General features: G+C 46.3%; 1 protein-coding gene across 2 annotated transcripts in view; it reads right to left on the reverse strand.

Moving 5' to 3' along the window:
• VASH2 (vasohibin 2) overlaps positions 1-6,912 on the reverse strand; it is a 38,436-nt gene extending 31,524 nt beyond the window's left edge. The window contains exons 1-2 of one of the 2 annotated variants that reach the window (XM_083494719.1): positions 6,729-6,912; positions 5,387-5,849 (exon numbers count right to left, since the gene is read on the reverse strand). In XM_083494719.1, the coding sequence (XP_083350845.1) occupies positions 5,387-5,656 (270 nt within the window). In that variant the 5' untranslated portion in view covers positions 5,657-5,849; positions 6,729-6,912. The remainder of the gene's footprint in view (positions 1-5,386; positions 5,850-6,728) is intronic. The other variant, XM_083494718.1, reaches the window with a different exon arrangement.
• Between the last annotated feature and the right edge of the window lie 15,318 nt (positions 6,913-22,230).

Raw genomic sequence — 22,230 nt, forward strand, 5'->3', positions numbered from 1 at the left:
TTAAAGCTTTGCCAACAGGATTACTGGCCTTCATCAATGCCAGGAAGACCCTAGCCACCTACTCTCAAATTTCCACCAAGACACACTTCCATTTATGCAGGTACATGGCTCCTGAGTCTCATGTCCCAACTGGCCAGCAGCATCGCTGGTTTACGCTAAGGAAGTTCGTGCAGCCTGACCCTATCTAGGCATCTAGGACAGGCTTCCTCAACCTCAGCCCTCCAGATGTTTTGAGACTACATTTCCCATCATCCCTGACCACTGGTCATGCTAGCTAGGGATCATGGGAGTTGTAGGCCAAAAACATCTGGAGGGCCAAGGTTGAGGAAGCCTGGTCTAGGGCCTTGTAGATGTTGCAGGACTCCCCCCATCCCCAGTTAATATGGTCAAAGGTCACAGATGATAGGAGCTGGAGTCCAACCACATCAGGAGGGCCACAGATTCTTCACCCCTGGCTTATAGCAAGTGCATAAGTGACAGGAGCCAGCCAGCAATAAATCATATGGAATAAGCAAAGTTAACTCTTTATTAGAAGCATAGTCTGCCAGGCCTAATGAGCACAGCAATTCTTCTTTGGTAGGTCTTGCCCCTATGAGGCAGTTGTGGAGACTGAGGATCCCTACCTTCCTACAACTGTCGAAGTCTCAGCCTCTCCCAGGTCCTTCCCAAGCAATCTGAGACTACGCTGGCATGTCTGCTTCTGCTTCTCTCACTTCATGCCTCTCCTGGTCCTGGGAGGGGGAAGCTTCTTCACCACCCTGACTCATCTCTGCCTCTTGGCTTCCCTCATCCCTCTCTCCTGCTGCAGCTTCCAATTCAGAACTTCTCTTTACCTGAGACTCTCCCTTCTCACTGAGGCCTGTTACCTCTCCAGCTTCCTCCTCCGAGTTTGCTCCCTCTTCTCCCTCTGAGCACTCATCGTCATCCCACCACCAATCCCCAGGTCCGGGGGCCTTCTTCCCTTTGGGGTTCCCCCGCCTCCCACCATTCCTCTTTCTTTCCAGCCAGTTCATGACAACAGGATTGGGCAGTCTTGGGCAGAATGTACACACATTAAGTGCTACAAAGAGCCAACTTCTTCAGGCTCAGTTTGGTCTTCATTCCAGCATCAGGCCAGCTCTGCCAAATCAACTGTTTTCTTAGTTTGGCCTTGCAAGGCACAGAAGACAGTTCCCCATCACTCAGCACTACTCCCTGAGCCATACTTTCCCCAGAATATTCACCACAGCTGTTTGCGGCACTGTCAAAGGGAGCTGGTTATGATGCCACATGTCACTCTTCTGTGCCAGCAATTGACAAACGGACATGGACACATGCCTTCAGCAGCCGGACTGCTGGCATATGTGACAGGAGCCAGTGACCAGATGCTGAAATGTCTGAAACACAAACAAGCTTCCTTTGCCATGAGAATCTCGTGCTCGGTTTATGAACAACTTTTTAAAGAAGTTTACCATTTAGAGCTGCATAACAGATTTACAAAAGAATGCCAAGCACCCGCTCTTAACAATCTGATGTCGGCAGTCAGGGATTCCAGTACTGTCACAGCTCTGGATAGTGCTTCAAAATGGGACACCGATTTCCAAAAATGTGGAATATTGCCCCAGCCCTTTGATGCTGCTCTTCTGTTCCCCCAGGGTGCTAGATTTTGTTTAAGGAAATTATAACTTATTTATTTGTGTTTATTGCATTTTGCATACCACCTTTTCTACAAGAAGATTAAGGTGATATAGCATAGCTATAGCTCCTCCTCCCCATTTTCCCCTCACAACAACCCTAGGAAATAAGTTAGGCTGAAAGGCAGTGATTGGCCCAGTGAGCTTCATGGCCGAGTCGGGGTTCGAACCCTAGTCTCTCAGGTCCTATTCCGACACTTGTAACCATTACACCACACCGGCTCATTAAGGAAGAAAAGGTCACCTACTAGTCAGAGCAGACCAGGGCAGGGAACCTGGGGCCCTCCATATTTATTTCTTCTGGACTCCAACTCCCATGAGCCCGAGTCAGCAAGGGATGATGGGAGCTGTAGGTGAACAACACCTAGAGGACCACAAGCCCTCAACTGAATTCACCAGAGGTGGAGTACTGGATCTTGAAAGTATTACAGATTGTTTTTTCTCCCATCCCCCATGGGCCAAGTTTGATGGTGGGAGACTGTGCCCACCTCTCAATCACCTGACATCACAATAAATAATCTGATCCGGGATGTGGCAGATTTCCACACATGGTGACGGAAGGGGTTAATTCCTGGTTTGCACTGGAATTGCCTTGCGCAGATGTGCACAGGATATTTAAAAATTAGTTGCCACCCTGAGATTTACTGTAGGATCAGGCAGTCCAGTGGGTATCAGACCAGGTTTTCAGGGTTTTTTTGTTTTTGTATAATAGAAAAACAAATGGTCAGAGCAACTCTGTAGCACATAATAACAAAATGTCAACCTGCCCAGATGGACGACATGCTTGCTCACGACTGCTAAAACACAAGGGAGTTTAATAGGAAAGCCGTCTCAGTGCCCCGCAGTATGTGGCCTTGCAGACATAACAGGTGGCTGGAAGGGCAGCTATCTCTGGAGAGTTTCCATCGCAAGTTGTCTCCATCGCCAGCTGTTTCATCAATCACCAGGCCAGCCGCAAGTCACATGGTGCAGAATTAGAATTCGGAATGGAAAAAGCTGAGGGAAGGAAGCATCTGCCTTGACCGCCTGCAATAGCAACTGGGGCACTGGGATGCTCATTGAAACCCAAATCCCGATTCCTTTCTGGCCGAGAGGAAATAGCGTGCCTATGACACGCTAATAAGAAAATCATCACTAATTACAGATTTAATTTGGGTGGCATATGCCAGATTCCCATACGTTGCAATTTAGCACTTACTTTGAATAAGTCCATTCACAAGGATTTCAATTGGGATCTAGCAGCTGATGAATTAAAATGGAGGGGTTGGAAATAGGGTTGCTAACCATCTTAAACAAACAAAAAAAAAAAACCCCAGGTCTTTCTTTCAACCTAGTGTTGCTTCTGTGCCTTTAATGGTTTGATTGTCACACATTCATAGCTGGTAACGCTTATCTGCATGATGCTTCACTCAGTGCCCTTCAAGGTGCTGTGACAGGTACAGGAGAAAGCCAGGCCGGGGGGTTTTCTGGTCAGTTGGCAACCCTAATTATCACCCTCATTTTTCAAAGCAAAGGGGAATGCTGAAATAAATACACAACAGATTCTGGGCAGTATGGCTAAGGGACTATATTTTCATTTTGTTATTTATTTAAGGCATTTATATGTGGCTTTATATTCAGACTTTCTAAGCTGTGTACACAGAATGTTAAAAAAAATCATACAAATAATAAGATTAAAATTCATTCTAAAAACAGGGGTGGAAACCACTTTAAAATTCCTGCTGCATTAGGAAAGTCTTGGTCAAGGGCTTACACCTAATTAAATGTGCATAGGATTGCAGTGGTGGCAAATTCAGCCCATGTGGGTTAGTCGTGTCGGACTAGGACCTAGGAGACCAGGGTTCAAATTCCCACCTTAGGCCCAGTCCCTGCCTACCAGCCTAAGCTACCTCGCAGGGTTGTTCAGGGGAAAACCATGAAGGGAAATGATATATAAATAGATAATACCACTTCCCAAACGTTACACAGAGTTCTTAACTAATTCTGAAGGAACTTCTGGAGGCCATTTGAATGCCCTTCTCCAAACAACTTCTATCGTTGGGTATGTGTGGAGGACCTTGTATAGGGCTGAAGAACCATTAATCCATCTTGAAGTACAGTCCGTCATCCTTAGTGTTGCCATGACTGCAAGCAACATCAAGCCTGCCTCTTTGCTCACCAATGGTGCAATTTTGCTTCTCCTTTATATTGAAGGTGTGGGCAGCCTCTGGAGATGACTATAGCTCAGTAGCAGAGCACATCTGATAGAAAGGGGACCATAACTCATTGGTAGAGTCTATACTTTGCATGCAGAAGATCCCAGATTCAATCTCCAGCATTTCCAGTTCTAGGTGGTAGGAAAGACTCTGAGATCCTGGAGAGCCACTGCCAGTCAGGGTATGCAAGACTAGCTAGATGATCTGGCCTAGGCAGATTCATGTAGTACTTGTAAGTGCACAGAACAAGCTTGGAGCAGCTGGCCAGAGTGAAACAATCCAAACTGCCTGGTTTGAGGGCTTCTACAGACTTCTCATTGCATCCCATCAAATCCGAAATTCAACGCAATCCTGAGCCAAGTGTCATTTTTCCTGCCAAACTGCAGCTGTTGTGCCACCTGTGATTTCATTTCATCACAAGAGCTGTTAGCAGAGAGCTGCAAACTTTCACAACTGTTCATGGAGGGAAACGACGAGACCCGACATTTCCAAATGCACGGAAAGCGATTCGTTGCTCAAAATTAAGTGCTTAGCATGGAAATGCCCAGATGACTGTCGCTGTTAACCACCTCTGGCCTCCGCTCTAATGTGCAACTACAAGCATTTCCTCCAGGGATAAAAACGAACAGCTGCTGGGCTGTGTTTATAGATGTCTCAAAGGTCTACTAATGCAAGTATAACCAAGGCTGGGAATATTCTACACTACACCACAGTACTGCACGCATGCATACAAATTGGTACAAGCTTCTTCTTTTAAAGCAACTTACTAGTCCTCATGGTACAGGAAAGGCCTGGAAACATGTGGGCACTTAGGCAAAGTCTCAAAGACCAAAGGAGGCTGAGCAAGGCATACACTGGTCCCTAGGCAAGACTTCAGTGCCCTCTTTAGAGCTGGTGGGTTGTGTCTAATGTTAGACCTGCTCAGAGCAGACCCATTGGAACGCATGAGCATGCCTAATGTCCATTAATTTAATTGGGGTTTCTTTTTCCCATTTCCATGGCTACCTCACCCTATGCCTGACTTCCTTACAGTTAATCCTTTGCTTGCAAAAGAAAGAGCTGCCAACCTTCAATCAGCCTGCGGGATAGCTCAGTTGGTAGAGCACGAGACTCTTAATCACAGGGTTGTTGGTTTGAGCCCCACGTTGGACAAAAAGATTCCTGCAATTCAAGGGGTTGGACTAGATGACCCTTGTGGTCCCTTCCAACTCTACCATTCTTTGAAACCCTCACTGGGGAAAGCAGAAATGATCGTGCAAATGAGTAAACACACACCCATGAACTTGATTCACACACCTGGCCAGAGCAGAGGTGGTTAACCTTTGGCCCGCCAAGTGTTGCATGGGACTCTGTGTCCCATCATCCCTGACCATCAACCATGCTGGCTGGGGCTGGTGGGATTTCAAGTCCAACAACATTGGGAGATCTGTACACTAGCCACCTGTCTGGGCTAGAGAATCCGCAGACCCTTGCCACAGAATAAGGCCCATGACAAAGGAAGCTGCAGTCATAACTTACTTTTGCAAGGTTGTCAGCATTCCTTATGGTCTCCACCATCTCTTTGCCCGACGGATGCACCTTCGCCACGTGGCCCCACATCCTCTCCCAGGTCTTCCCATCAATAGGGAAGCCACTTTTGTTGACGAGGAAAGCCACCCCTCCATCTTTGTCTTCCTCTTCCGAGCCCCCACTGTTGGCAAGGCCAACCGTCCGGGCGTGCGAGCTCCTGGAACGGCCCCCTTTGTCTCCTTTAGGGTGGCGGGAAGCATTGGAGCTGGACCCCGTCATCGCTGAGCCTTCAAAGGGACGAGAGACACCTCTCCGGGGCAAAGCGGGAAGAGACGGACAGCTCAGTCTCCCAACCAGGTAGCACTCCCCATCCCCTCTTCCCCCACCCCGCAAGGAATCAGGTTGGCATGAAGTTGCTTGCTAACAGCAGCCAAGCAGATCACCGGCGGGTCTCTCCTCTTGCAGGCAGAATCTATTCGGAAATAACAACAGAAGGTGCAAGACAGCACATGTTAGCATCATGGTCAGACAAAACAGCCCGTTTCCCACTAGGAGAACTAGCGAGCAAGATACATCAGGCAGAGGCTCTCGTTGTTCTCAGCCAGAAATGGGAAACAATGGAACAGCAATAATCAAAGCAGACACTTATCGGATACACCTATGAAACAAAAGAGGAGGGCCCTCCGCCGATCCCTCTCTTCCTCAGCAGCCCCCTCAGGTTCTCTCTCACAGGAGCGCGGCAGAAGCGAACCCTGATCTTCCTCTAAGGACACGCATCTACACATTTATACGCACACCCTGGAATAACCCTCTGGGAACTGTCACACAAAAGGAAGCGGGAGCCTGCTGCTGCAGAGCTGGATCCCTCTCTTCCCGCATAACAGTGTCCCGGGTGATCATAAATCTGTCACCCCCACAGCGAGGCTGGATTCCACCAGATCTCCCTGCTTGTTGTGTCTGGCTACCCGGCTCCGCGCCTGGATGGAGCCTGACTTGGGGCGGGAGGCGGGGAGGAGCGCGCACCGCTAAGGCCGTCGGAATGAGGATCTGACCGAGCATCTCGGCGAGCCTCGCCGCCGTTCAGCAGTAGCATCGGCGCGCTTCGTTCTTCCGGGGCTTGCATGCGGCAAACAGCCTCGGATGGTGCAGGTAGGAAGGCTGGGTGCATGCACGCCTGCAAGCGAACTGGCACCGGTCTCGGGATCCCGACGTGCGGGGAGGAAGGCGGACCTGTCCGCTGTGATTACTGCAAGCCCTTTTTTAAAAAGCAGGCGGTTCCTCCCTCTCTCGGCCGCCGGGCGACCCCACCCATCCTCGGGCTCCCCTCCCCGCAAAACCCGGCCCGCCTCACCTGCTCGCGCAGCGATTCATTGCACCGGAGCCTCTCCCGGCGGCTGCGGCTGATGCTGCCTCTGCAGCTGCCTCGGCCGCCCCGGCCTCAGCCCATGTTCCATGATCAAGTGTTGCTCTCTGACATGGAACCATGTTACCCGGCAGCCGCCGACGTTCCGAGCGCCCCCATTGGGCGCCGCAACAAAGAAGGGCGGGCCTCGCGGACCCGGGCAGCGGCGCGAGGAAGGCTGGCCGGGCTCCGATTGGCTGCCGCGTCGGGCGCCGAGCGAAGCCAGCCCGGGAAATCTGATCGCTCGTGCTGCGAGTCAGGCCTTCGTGTCATTAAAAAAAAAAATTAAGCGGGGTTCTCCCAGCAGCGCCCCTTTCAAAGTGGGTGTAAGGGTCTATAAAATGAGGTGATTTTAATCTGCTTTAGTATTTTAACTTTAAAAAAAAATGTTTTTTTTTTTTTAATTAGTGCTTTCAGGAATGGTTGTGAATTTCCATTTTTATATTTTGTCTTTTTCACCTTTTTGTCTTTTTCCCCCATTTTTATCTTTTATCGCTTTGGTGCTTCGTTTTTGTTTTTTAAACAAGCAGTGTATAAATTTGATGAAACGAATCCATTAAAGGAAAGGGGTGGCGGCGGCGGCGTGTCTTCTTGATTCGCTGCTGCGTATTCATAGCGATTCGAACAGATCTGAAGGCATCGCTCACCTCCCCCCCCCCGCCACCTAGGATATTCCATAAGTAAAGCTGAGCGTTATTTATGACTCGCCCGTCTGAGCTCATAGCTGATTTCAGTAGCAGATTCATGTACATACTATATATACTAATCACCAGGCAGACGATTAAACATAAACAAGAGTCACTGGCTATTCTTTCCTGGTGCCGTTCATGTTGCTGGTGGTTGTTGCCTATAAATCCCTCTGCAGCTTAAGACAAAGCCGCTTGAAGGACTGTCTCTTCTTATTGCGGGGAAGGGCCCTGCTCCTTGGAGGAGCATCTGCTATGCCTGCAGGAGGCCCCTAGTTCCATTTCTGACCTCTCCAAGTAGGTCTAGGAGAGACCCTGGAGAGCTGCTGCCAGTCAGTGTAAACAATACTGAACTAGAGGGATGGACCAATGGTCTGATTCCACAGAAGGCAGCTTCTTGTGGTCTTATGCTTCCTATGGAAATCTGTCTATCCTTCAACATCAGCTGTTACACTCCCTTGTGTGTGCCATTGCTTAGTAAGGCGAGACTGGTGGCAATGCATGACGGGGCTTTTTCTGTGGCGGGCTCTTGTCTGTGGAACTGCCTGCCCCAAGATGTTAAGTTACCTTCCTCTTTACCTCGGTTTCTCTGGCAATTGGAAATGTTACTTTTTAAACAAGCCATTTTGGCTACCTTAATGCAGAGGCAGCCAGATGTTGTTGAGACTCCAAATCCCATCCACTACGGTCACCAGGGCCAATAGTCAGGGATTATGGGAACTGTAGTTCAGGAACATCGGGCAAGCACTAGGTTGGCTCCCTCTGCCTTACTGTATTGATTGTGAGCGTTGCTCTTTGTGCTCCTGGTTGGTGTTTTTTCTCTTTCTTTTACTGCTGTTTATAGTTTTTTATCATTTGTGTTTTAATAGCTTGATCAGTTTGGTCTTTCTGTTTGCTTTTATATTTTGTGCCACATTGAGCAACTCCTGTGGAGTGGGAAAGCAGAGTAGATTTAAATATACATATATATATTAATGGATAAAAATGATGTATGGAAAGAACAAAAGATTAAACATAAACAAGAGTCACTGGCTATTCTTTCCTGGTGCCGTTCATGTTGCTGGTGGTTGTTGCCTATAAATCCCTCTGCAGCTTAAGACAAAGCCGCTTGAAGGACTGTCTCTTCTTATTGCGGGGAAGGGCCCTGCTCCTTGGAGGAGCATCTGCTATGCCTGCAGGAGGCCCCTAGTTCCATTTCTGACCTCTCCAAGTAGGTCTAGGAGAGACCCTGGAGAGCTGCTGCCAGTCAGTGTAAACAATACTGAACTAGAGGGATGGACCAATGGTCTGATTCCACAGAAGGCAGCTTCTTGTGGTCTTATGCTTCCTATGGAAATCTGTCTATCCTTCAACATCAGCTGTTACACTCCCTTGTGTGTGCCATTGCTTAGTAAGGCGAGACTGGTGGCAATGCATGACGGGGCTTTTTCTGTGGCGGGCTCTTGTCTGTGGAACTGCCTGCCCCAAGATGTTAAGTTACCTTCCTCTTTACCTCGGTTTCTCTGGCAATTGGAAATGTTACTTTTTAAACAAGCCATTTTGGCTACCTTAATGCAGAGGCAGCCAGATGTTGTTGAGACTCCAAATCCCATCCACTACGGTCACCAGGGCCAATAGTCAGGGATTATGGGAACTGTAGTTCAGGAACATCGGGCAAGCACTAGGTTGGCTCCCTCTGCCTTACTGTATTGATTGTGAGCGTTGCTCTTTGTGCTCCTGGTTGGTGTTTTTTCTCTTTCTTTTACTGCTGTTTATAGTTTTTTATCATTTGTGTTTTAATAGCTTGATCAGTTTGGTCTTTCTGTTTGCTTTTATATTTTGTGCCACATTGAGCAACTCCTGTGGAGTGGGAAAGCAGAGTAGATTTAAATATACATATATATATTAATGGATAAAAATGATGTATGGAAAGAACAAAAGATAACCCAGGTTCTGCAGAATGAAAGCTCAACCTTTAACCTGACATTGCAAGAGTGTACTTTGATCAATAGGAACATAAAGAAATATAACAGAAAGCATATGCGTAGCCTCTTGCATGCTACATCTCCCAGGTCTGAGTTCTGGCAGTTTTCATTTTATAAATTAAGAACTGATTTCTAAAATGAAATATGCCAAACTCGAAGGGTTCGTCCACACTTCTGTTTGTCACGTGCCTAAAAACCTGATTGATGTTTGCTCCGATACAGCAGGAAAGATTGAGCTTCTCTGGGAGACAAGCAGAAGTCTGGATGAACCCGAAGTCTTTTCCTCCCTCTCACTGAATCCCCCCCAATCCCATCCCATATATGTGGGATCTACTTTATTTCAGAGTCTTAGGGTAAAAAACAAAGTGGTTGTTCTGTCTTCCGACTATAAACTTAAAATGTAACTGCTAAGATGTAAAATGCCTGCAAAGTAGCCCAGTTGGATTTCCTTTCCTTTCACCCTGATGGGCAGTGGCATAATCTGGGGTTTACAAAAGTCCCATTATAGAGATCAGCAGATTTGATCCGTTAGACCTCAGATTCCCTTTTCATCTACCCCAGATGGCAGATGGGGAAGAGGGAGGTGAAAAATGAACATATATGCTAAACTCGATGAGCATGTCAAGAATGAAAGCTATTTGAATGCTAACATTTCTTTTTTATACACAGCACACAATAGATTTACTCAGGACTGAACAAGATTCCTCCATGGCCAGGACACCATCTGCATTCCAGGGGATTTGGGTGTGGGGAAGTAATCTTACAAACGTTCTGATATGTGCCCATTTGTATGGGCAGAGCTGGCCTCACCATTTGTCAGAGTGAAGCATCTGCCTCAGGCAGCTCATTTTAGGTGTCATTAAACGGCAGCAAAGGGTAAATCGTGTAAATTATTATGGTGGCATTGTTACTGCCAGAAAGGGAGAAAAGTTCTTGTGAGACTTCCTGCCTCAGGTGCCAAAATCACCTGGGTAGTGTTTGGTACCTTTCACCTTGACAGAGGACGGGGTGTGCCATTACGGTTCTTCCTCAGGCAGCAAAATGTCTTGGGCCAGCCCTGTGTCCAGCGGTGGCTGGTGGCACCCTCTGGGACTGGTGGCATCAGGGGTGGATTTAGCAGGACGTGACTAGTTCGCCCCCATTGGGCACTGAGCCGAGAGAGCACTGCAGGGGGCGTCACAACAAGGACGAACAATAGAATCCTAGAGGCCAGGGGGCACTGAATTTTGGCATCACACAGGGCGCTGCTGAAATTTGAAAGCCCAAACTCCGCCACATAAGCCAGAGCCAATGACAGGTGGAGCCGACAGATCTAGCAGGCTCTTCTTATGCCCTTATGACTGGCATCTAGGGAGCTTGGCCCATCCAGGAACCTCATGCTGTTTGCCAGGACTGATATTGCACCTCCCTGTTCTCTTGGATGCTTGAAGAGGAGCACTGGGTATCTGAGCATGCATGGTTAGATCAAATAAACTATGCCAGGTTACATGGTTAGGTCCCAGCCTCTGAGCAAGATCTTCGCGGCACAAGCCCTGAAACTGTATTTCTGGAGATGGAATTGACAAGTGTGGGTTGCGGTGGCGTTTGTTTGTTTGTTGGTTTGCAGATCTGCATAATGAAAAGTTTTAGTGCTACCGACTGCGTTAAGGTAACCCCAGAGCCCTTGCATTGTTGACTTGAAAAGACAATCTGCCTCTTTTGCTTCCAGTGGTGCAGTCAGGACAGGACTGTAGGGCAGAAATGGCAGGAGGCCTTGCCACATTTTGTAGTTAGTGAAGCTATGCACATTAAAGAAGGGCTCCTCTCTTCAGTCTAATATTACGTAACTGTTACAGCTTGTTCTGTAGGTATGAGCACACTTATTTTATGCTAATGCCACTCTGCGGCACTAAGTAATCCCCAGAGGAGCCAGCTCCCCTCCCGACTGTCTCCTTGGCTCATGTTTCTATCTCGGTGGAATTGCTGAACTCCATCATTAGCATGAGCAACCGGAAGACCATGGAGGTATTGTTTGAGGAGCTAAAGTAAACCAGCTGTGTGGGTTTGTGATGCCTGCAGAGTGTTCGGTTCCAGGAGAAAGAAGGGCATTCAGGAAGGGAACTGGAACAAAGATGCTTCTCTTTGCTGTGAATTTGCTGCGTGTTAAGGATTTTCGGCCCTGTTAACTCTTGGCTTCTGGGTGTGCTGACAACAAGTGAAACGGGGCTGGTTTCTGACTAGGTTTCCTAGGAAGCTGACTTAATACTGTGTCAGACCACCGACTCCATTGAGCTTAGTTTTGTCCACACTGACTGGCAGCGGCTCTCCAGGACTTCAGAGTCTTTCCCAAACCCTACCTGGAGATAGATGGATTCCTGCCTGGATTGAACTTAGGACCTCCTGTACGAAAAGCAGATGCTTTGTAGCTCTTCATTTTCTCTGCACTGTCTGCCAGCTTTCCCATTCCCTGAGCTGAAAGCGACAATGGCAGGTGAAAGATGCTCAGTTCAGCTTTGCTGCTTCTATGGGACTTAAAGAGACATAGGTGCATGTGTGGAGGGAGTAAAAGCACATTTATATCAGCAGCCCTCCTACACTGCAAGGGCGTTCTCTTTGGAGAGATGGTTTCTAGCACCAAGCCTGTTGGCAGACCAACTCTGCATTACAAAGATGTCTACTAATGTGGAAGGAAGTCTGGAAACATTAACCCTTGCAGATGGGAATTCCTTGCAGATGGACCACACTGCCTGGAGACAGGCAGTCAAGCTGTGTATCCAAAGTGATGACCAGAGGAGAAAATGCCGCTTGGAGGAGCACAGAGGGAAGAAACGCCATGGAGCATCTGCAGCAGCACAACTGGATGCCTTCATCTGCCCTAGATGCAACAAAACATGTCTCTCCCATATCAGTCTCTATAGCCACAGCAGGCACTGAAACCTTCCAACAGTTTGACTTCATCCCCAAAGGCACACTCCTCCGTTGTCTTTCCTCAACCTTTGAACCTCTCTCCTTTGCTTGAGCTTTGTTTTTGGTTTTTTTAATTGTAACATGCATTAATTTTGATTAAATGTCATTGTTTTCAACAACATAGCAAGCAAAGCACACCAGCCTAATGATAATATATATACACCCAATAAGTGAAAACTAGGATAATGAAAACAATAGGAAGGTTTTTTAAAAAACAGCAACAAACTAACGTTTTAGTCTTGTTGTTCCAGCAGGTAGGACCCAAGCAAACCAGTTCACATTTCAAGAAGGGAGATCTTTTGACTGAACATTTGAAGATCTTCCTGATAGTACAAGCTGTTCAGCAGTAGTGTTAACAGATTGTCTTGCAAGGTGGTGGACTCTCCATCATCACTGAGGCTCTTAAGCAGAGGCTGCATGGCCAAACTATCAGTGATTTCCTCCATTGACTAGATGACCTTGGATGCCTCCCCCAGCTCTACTATTCTGTCATTAATCAGCTCATTTTCTTTGTCCCATAAGACAGGCAGAATTCCTCCAACCGGAAAAAGTCTTTTCACTGAAGGAAGCACTCCTCACATCAGAGGAAGGGAACATTTAGATCCAACCTAGAGTTACGAACTCTGTGGCAGCCTCACAACAGACCCTTCTCCTCCAATGGAAGCCCTCTGGTCATGTCGTCATCTACCCTGCTTGCATTCCCCATGTTGCATTGCAGCAGGAACTTGGAATCTTCAGCTTGGCTGTTTTCACCTGGAGGAACCCAAAACGGCTGTGGTTAAGCAGCACGCCGCGTTTCCAACCCAAGTCCTATTTTAGGTTATGGGAGATGGAAAGAGCAGAGTAGTGCACATACTTTGCGCACCTCGCTCTATAACTGCGTTTTTGTGAGAGGTGACGGTATTACCACCACAATTATGTGGTTCCAGTAGAAACAACTTCCTTCTGACTTGTGCCCCTGAGGCTATTTTCCCAACGCTCCAGTGTGATTTTGTGGTTTCTCCTTCAGTAAGATTCTCCCTGCAGCTTGATTCCCAAGCGCAAGAAAAAAGTGCCGTGAAAGTGGTAGCTGGGTGATTTATCATAAGCCCCCTGACTGGCTAGCGCCTGTGATGTCACTGATGCCAAAAGACACACTTCCTTTCCCAAGCCCACACAATTTTTGGAATTTTCAAAGGGTGTAGGATATAAAATACGTTTTAATAAGCTCTTCACAGGGCCAACAGTTTCTCTCTGCACAGCTCATGCAGCCCCCACCCTTTAAACACGACAGGAGTACTTGCTGGAGTCCCTTGCTAAAGGAGCAATCCTATACACAAGAAGCTGGTGTAAATTGAGCCAGTGTAAAGTTATACCAAATCCAGGCCCAGTTCAGCAGTTGGGGCTTCTGCTGCTGCTCTGCCTAAGCCTGGCAGAGGGGAATCAAGCCTTTTAAATGGTGCTCTGTGATGGGTTGCCAGGTCACATGGCCAAGCTGCACATGGAAGCCCAAGTCCTGCTTCTCTGGTCCCACCCATGCCATGCCCCAATAATCTCCCTTTGGGGGGGGGGGACTTACACTGGCTGAACCAGGAAGCAGCCAGCTGCAGTGGCATAGCGTGGGGGGTGCAGGGGGGGCCGGCCGCACCGGGCGCAACATCTGGGGGTTAGGGTTAGGGGGCGCAAATCCACGGGTTAGGGGGTGCAAATTACTTGCCTTGCCCCAGATGCTGACAACCCACGCTACACCACTGGCCAGCTGAAAGACTTTGGTCTTTCAAATTTCAGCGGTGCCCTGTGCCAAAATTCGGCACCGTCCTCCCACTTCTTACCTTATGTTCTGCTCAGTTGTCATAGTTGTAACGCCCTGTGTCGTCCCCTAGGCTCAGCACCCTGTGTTAGTTTCTGTTTGCCACTGTGCAGATGCTTAGAGTCACAGGACTCTGTTTACATTCCAGACACATTCCATACTGTTGGAAGTCTCACGGGAGATGAGAGACAGATGTGACATTAGTGGTTTCCTGTTCTTTTGTTTTTTTTGGTTCAGTTTCTCTCTGCTTTCGTAGAGAGAGGATGTATTTTTCTTTGCTGTCTACGCAGAAGATAATAAAACTCTTTAACCATGTAGCTCATACTGTCTCATCCTTCTGTATGCTGCTGGAAACTTTGCTGAATGGGGGAACATGCCTTGGAGCCTCGTCAAAGGCTCAGGTTGTTAATTCTTCGTCGGGAGGGCGATTCCGGAAGACGAGCATTATCGGCTTGGCCCAGTAGGGATCCCGACACCCAGTACAGCAGAATTGGTCGCACTGCCCTAAATCTGCCTCTGGAGCTGAGGATCCACATCCTCAACAGCTCATTCCAATGGTTCTTTCCTAAGTGAATAACATTTTTTTGAAAGCCTCCCTTTGCTGGATTTGCCCTTTGTACACATTCCTTGCACTGACAGAACATTAGCACTGCTTTGAATACAACCCTGAGCATTTCCAAAAGATTTGTAGAAGCGAGACAGAGACAGCGATCCTCTAGGTAGCAGGAGAATGCTTTCATGGGATGAAGCGAGCCACATATTCTGCTTCTAGTCTGCAGAGGTGAAATTCCATCTCCTCCCACTTGCTCTTCCCCACTGTTGCTCTGCTCTGGCAATTCCTCATTATCAAGGAGGTTTGCTGAAGGAGTGAAAGTGTCAAAGCAGCAGTGGAGCATTTCATTAGCGACTTTCATCTGAGGATCTCAAAGCACTTCACAAACACCCATTGCCCATCACCCTACTTATTAGTGTGGATGCAATGGGTGAATCAGAGATGTGTAAAGCCCCATGGAATATCATTACATTTGGTGAAACTCTTTGTGGAAGTAAAAGGTGTGGGCAGATCACTTCACCATCCATGTAAGTACTTTGGTTTCAATTGCTAGCCTTTTACTGTATGCATATATATCTAGTTTAGTAAACACTTGCTCTGTTTGGGATGTTCTTTTCCATCTGCAAAATGGGTATAACTATGACCTACTACTCATGGCGTTTTGTAAATAGATGATAAAGACTGGAAATAACTTTTCCTATTATGAAATACTGAGATTTCACCTTTGATATGGCTTGAGTCGAAGGGAGGTTTATTTGGGGAAGCATATTTGTATGGGGTGGGAGCAGCAGGCTGGGTGCTGAGTGCAAAGGGGTTTCTCTGTACAGTAGCTCCAGTAGATCTAATCTGTATGCAGAAAGGTCTTTCCCTCTGCAAATAGCCTTGCCTCAATTAATAGCACAAGTCGTCCTAAAGAAATGCTGCCACCTACTGAATAAACTGGACTGCAAGAAGATCAAACCTATCCATTCTGAAGGAAATCAGCCCTGAGTGCTCACTGGAAGGACAGATCCTGAAGCTGAGACGCCAATATTTTGGACACCTCATGAGAAGAGAAGACTCCCTGGAAAAGACCAGCATGAGTTTGACCAAACTGCGGGAGGCAGTGGAAGACAGGAGTGCCTGGCGTGCTCTGGTCCATGGGGTCACAAAGAGTCAGACACGACTAAACGACTAAACAACAACAACTGAATAAACTGCCAACATAATTCTGCCTCAGTTTGATTTACTGGAGGAAAGTTGCAACATACAGACCCAGACCAAACACTACAAAAAGTCAAGGTTAATATGCTCCTTGTGGCATCCTAGGCACCTCTTCATTTGCACTTCCCCAAGTGGCCCTCAAGTTTTGCTGTAGCTTGGTCCAGTCTATATCATTTTCTAGTTTATACACACACACACACACACACACACACACACACACACACACACCACAGCCTAATAACCACGAGGACCAGAAAGCTTAGAATCAGCAAAACAGATTTGTCACCTATAAGGTCAGGAGCTGATGTGATATCCAGCAGGCGGATGCTGGTATCTCCCATCAGAGGTGATGGGTGCCTCAATTAAGTCCTGAATGGATGAACCCTCTGTACCATACATATATGTGATTCCATGTTTCTATAATAAATTGTTGTTGTTGTTGTTTAGTTGTTTAGTCGTGTCCGATTCTTCGTGACCCCATGGACCAGAGCACGCCAGGCACTTCTGTCTTCCACTGCCTCCCGCAGTTATTATTCTTATTTCTACCCCGCTAATCTGGCTGGATTTCCCCAGCCACTCTGGGCTGCTCCCAACAGAATATTAAAAGCATGACAAAACATCAAATATTAAAAACGTCCCTAAACAGATATCTTCTAAAAGTCAAATTGTTGTTTATTTCCTTGACATCTGATGGGAGGGCGTTCCACAGTGCAAGCGCCACTACCAAGAAGGCCCTCTGCCTGGTTCTAGCCTTTCCAACAAACTACACACCGTGTCCCCCACCAGAGGTAATACCCCTCCCCTAACACTCCATAAACCGTCCACCTAGACCATCTAGGAAAAGGAAAACCCTGGTTCTAAACCTCTGCTGCCTTGCAGGATATCTTTGGGAGAAGAAACGGCTAAGGAGTAAACCATACACAAATCCAGAGTGGAGTCCCTAAGACTGCTGGATGGCAACTTATACGAGGCAACTCTGGCAACTCCTGCAGCTAAGCTGGCACCAAATGTATTGCTCTGTTTTCCTTTGGACCACATCAGCAAGGCCAAGAGGGGCGGTCTTGTTGTCTGGACAGCCCAGGACCTCCATCCACACTGTCCAGGCTTGTGCCCCAGAGAGGTCACTTTCCTGCTGCTAGTTTGGCTTCACCCCGGAGGCACACTCCATTGTCTATCGAGACAGGGAGATGCCAACAACCCTTTCCAAAATTGTTTTCCCAAATGCTTAACTACACTTCTTTTTTTACTAGAATTCATTAGTATAATTAAGACAACATATGGATAATGGCTTAATTGGTTCTCAAAGAAGAATCCAGATTTCCAGGTTATGTCGTGTTGCACTTCAAGTGCATAATTCAAGATGCATGACCCATTAGCGATCCCAGAAAAGAGTTTTGATAAAGGGAATTGAAATCAGCAGGAGAGGAAAGGTTGGGGGGGGCACAGTAGTTGTACACATCTTGCCAGTCGTTGCATATCTAAATCGGGAACCCTACATTCTAAGGATGTTGTTGCTAATTTGGTTTAGCAATGCTTCCCAGGATTTTTGAAGCATTTTCTTAGTGCTGCATAGTCTAATCCGATGTATGTCCCACTGAGTTCAATGGGATTTACTCCTGGGTATGGAGTATGGACTATGACCTACAGCAAACCTTTTTTTTTTTTTTTTTTACATTCACCTATAGTCCGCAAAGTGTCAAGTGTGTGAGAGGTTTGAAGTGGCTATGAGAAATGGTCAGGAATCAGGGTGCCCAACCAATGGTCCCCTTTTCCATTGAGGGGACAACCTCCAGAATCCAGAATACAGCAGCTAGATTGGTGACTGGAAGCGGCCACCGAGACAACATAACACCGGTTTTGAAAGACCTACATTGGCTCCCAGTATGTTTCCGAGCACAATTCAAAGTGTTGGTGCTGACCTTTAAAACCCTAAACGGCCTTGGTCCAGTATACCTGAAGGAGCGTCTCCACCCCCGTCGTTCTGCCCAAACACTGAGATTCAGCGCCAAGGGCCTTCTGGCGGTTCCCTCACTGTGAGAAGCAAAGCTACAGGGAACCAGGCAGAGGGCCTTCTCGGTAGTGGCACCCGCCCTGTGGAATGCCCTCCCACCAGATGTCAAAGAGAAGAACAAGACTTTTAGAAGACATCTGAAAGCAGCCCTCTTTAGGGAAGCTTTTAATGTTTAACAGACTACTGTATTTTAATACTTTGTTAGAAGCCACCCAGAGTGGCTGGGGAGGCCCAGCCAGATGGGCGGGGTATAAATAAATTATTATTATTATTATTATTATTATTATTATTATTATTATTATTATTATTTAACACTAATCAAAGGCCATCCACTCAGTGCTTAACTGTGTAGTATGCTGAGTTTGCTAATATCACAAGACCTTATACACGCTATATGCCAATCCTTGATCCTTTTATAGGATACGTCCTCATTTCATTATATGTTTTGTGGTTTTACAAGGAGTTGCCAGCCTTGTTCAGCAGCTCAGACCATGTCATGCTGTCTGCACTTGGGCTGCCTTCCAGCTGGGAGAGTGTTTAGAAGCCAGCTAGTAATTTAATTCACTTACCGCTAAGGCAGTCACATATCTTGGGTCTCCAGTCTGTTGTTTGCTATTGGAGGCATGGAACCAATGCTCAAAGCTAACAGCAGAGGTCTCCCTCAGCTGAAACTTTAGCAATAGACAGTGATCTGGATGCAAACTTCACTAAAAAGTTAAAAAAAATAAAAATGGCCAGCTTTTTACTAGAAAAGGGCGTTTTCAAAAAACTTTCAGGGATGGAGAAGGAAAGCAAGAAAAAATGAAGAAGAAACCCTGCTGGATTGGGACCATTAGTATAAGTAATAATACACACACCCCAATATAGGCAAGTACAAAAATGGATTACAGTATTAATACAATCAAAAAGACAATGATTTCCCCACCTCACTCTTCATTTGCTCGCTTGTAACCACCTCCATTATGAAGGTTATGAATCCAGAATTTAAATGTAAGCCTTGCTAGGATCAGCAACCCTGAAATGACTTTGTGATACTTTGGTCTTACAACTCTGTAGAAACAGTTACAACACTTTTTTGAGGTGTGAGAAGGGGGTGGGAAAAGCCTATTGGTAGAATGAGCTATATTTACGGTACTTTCAGCCATACAAGTTAGTGGGGACCATTTGGTTCTATGGAAGGAAGTAGAGGGTGCTGTGACACTATTGGGGCAAGGGTAAAAATCTTTCCACTCCAGAACCTGCCCGCAATGTTCGGTGTCAGAAATCAGTTACATCTTCAAGGAGGTACATGTCCTTCAAAGTCTGACCTGCTTATTATTTAATCTTAGGAGATATTTATAGCACAGGATTAGGAAATAAGATCATGCGAGAAGACGGTACATCATGTTGATGACTAGCATATAGGAAACAAACCAGGTCATTGTGTACCTAGAACATAGCAGTAAGACCTTGCTGAATGATATGCTTAGCTGCAAAAAGAAATTGCACAAGAATGATGACTGTTTACACACAGGGAGAGCTATCAGATGAGGGGAGGAGGTAGATATGCCTAGCAGCCAACAATATTTAAAAAAAATCAGTGGATGTTCTCTAATTGTTGCAGAATTGTGCCAAACGGTGCCTGGTAGTTATAACAGCAGCAGTAGCCGGATGGCTTCTCACAAATTCTCTGCACTTGCAGCTGAATAATTAGCATAGCACCTATTCACTGGGAGATCTTCTTTATAGTCTCTCATGGTGCTATGCCTGTGCCCACCAAAAACACTGAGAACTATTAAGCAAGGGAAAAAATCACTTCCACTCTAAAATATTCATGACATGTACAGTTGGCTAGAACATGCAAGGCTTTTTTAAAAAAAAAAATTATTACTACAGTGGTACCTCGGGTTACATACGCTTCAGGTTACATACGCTTCAGGTTACAGACTCCGCTAACCCAGAAATAGTACCTTGGGTTAGTAATAATAATAATAATTATTATTATTTATAACCCACCCTCTCCAACCAAGTCCGGGCTCAGAGCGGCTAACAAGCAATAATAAAAACAAATTGAATGAATACAACTTAAAAAACAAGATTAAAATACAACATTAAAATATTGAAACATTAAAATATTAAAATGCAGCCTCATTAAGAACTTTGCTTCAGGATGAGAACAGAAATTGTGCCCTGGTGGCGTGGCGGCAGCGGGAGGCCCCATTAGCTAAAGTGGAGCTTCAGATTAAGAACAGTTTCAGGTTAAGAATGGACCTCCGGAACGCATTAAGTACTTAACCCGAGGTACCACTGTATTTTAAAAAACCCCACTGTCAACTACACTGGTAAAGTTCATGGTTCACGTCTGGATGAATCCTTCCTAATAATGAGTCAGAGTCAAGTTATAGATCAGTTTAGGCCCAGCAGTGATGTCCAGAGGGCCAGATTTGATGAAGTGAAGGGCCGTGGGGGCCAACCAAAGTTGTTGACCTTTTTTAGGATTGAAGTTGCTGAGCTTTTTTTATGATTTTACTCCAAAGTTGTTGAGCTTTTCTTAGGACTGAAGTTGCTGAGGTTTTTTTAGGATTTTACCCCAGGCAATAAACTGCCACGGGGGCCAAATTCGGCCCCTGAAACGGACTTTGGACATGCCTGGAGGGAGTTAATTCTGCTGTCAGAATTCTAACAGTTGCCATGATCAGACAGTTAAATAGGTCAGTATCCCCAAAGGTCAGGAACACGGGGAGGGTGAACAGCGAGTGACAGCAGGAATAAAGGGAGCCCTGAAGCAAATTAAACCAAGCCATAGAAGTGTCTTTGTACTAAGTGTATATCAAGTTTTCTACTCAAACAGCTGTTTAGCCTCAGGGCCAGCTGAAACCCTAGTTGCGAGGTCAACATGACACAGCATAGAATATCAAGATCATTCCCTGGCTTCCTTGATCTCCTGAAGTAGTTGCAAGGCAAAAAATGTTTTGTCTACATACCTACAGGACCTGATGTTTGTATCCAGCAATATCAGTGCTTAACTTACTGATATGTTCCATCTGTTTATATTTACCAAGGCGTGAGGTGGGGAGACAATGTTCATATTCCAAGTACAGAATAAAAAAATACTTGGTGTTAATGACCACACTTTTATGAGGACACAGTCCAAAATGCTAGCATAGCTACTTCATGGTGTTAAAAGAATACCGAGCCACAAACCACCATTTTCTATTTTTTCTTATTTATTGAATTGCTACCCCAAAGGACCCCGGGACAGCAAGCATATCAGCCTTTCTCCACAGCCTTCACCAACCCAGATGCCTTCAACTACAATTCTCATCCACCTCAGCCAGCACGGCCATGCCAGCCACAGCTGATGGAAGCTGTATTTTTCTATTTTGATTTTGCATCTGGAGGGCCCCAGATCAGTGAAGGCTGTCTGGACATACTGTCTTTTAACTGTTTGTTGCATATTACCACATCAAAAATGTACACACAATGTAGTTGTGAGGCTTGCTCTGAAGCTGGGTTTGCTTGTGTGGAAAATAAGGTTATGAAGACAACCAGAACTGGCAGAGAGCACTAGGGTCAACATCAGGTTCTTTGTGGACAACATGAGGGACTTGAAACAACATCTGATACAATGATTGCCATAGTAGATTTCAAGATTATAAATACACTGTGTTAAAGCTGTTCAAATTTATACAGAAATTCCAGGAAATTCCAGAACATTCCTCCTTTGCCTGTCAGGGCCCAGCTCCACCTTCCATGCTTGTTGTGAAGGGTTCCCACAATCCTCCAAAGCAGATTGAGGGAAGCACAGTGGCTGTGGGGTGAAGGGTTAAAAATATATCCTGTCCCCCTTTCACCCACAGCAGTGCCCAATAAGCAGAGCTCCACTCCAGTCCCAATGTAGATGAAATTAGAAAAAAAAACCTAACATGACAAAAATCCACCCACTTATACCTCAATGGATCATGCACATTTGAGAAGACTCAAATCTAAAAAAGTATGGATTCCATATAAGATAGTTAAAGCAAAATAAGTCCCTAAGAGGCCGTAATGGAGACCCTCAGTAAGAAGATTTTGGACCCACTATTTGTTGAAAGGGCTTCTCCTAGTACTTGAAAGCTGGCATGTTTTAGAAATACTAAGTTTAACTATCCAACAGATACAGGGCCGGCCCAGTACATGTTGGCATCTGAGGTGAACCACAAAATGGTCACCCCTCCCTGCCAGGGAAGAAGGGGTGAGTGAAGATCTATACCCAGGAACATGGAGGGAATAAAGATCAACATAGGGATCTCCTGCCCCTGTGGATTCTGCCACCTGAGG

This window comes from Podarcis liolepis, assembly GCF_965112155.1.
Source record: "Podarcis liolepis genome assembly, chromosome: 3".
NCBI classification, from domain to species: Eukaryota; Metazoa; Chordata; class Lepidosauria; order Squamata; family Lacertidae; genus Podarcis; species Podarcis liolepis.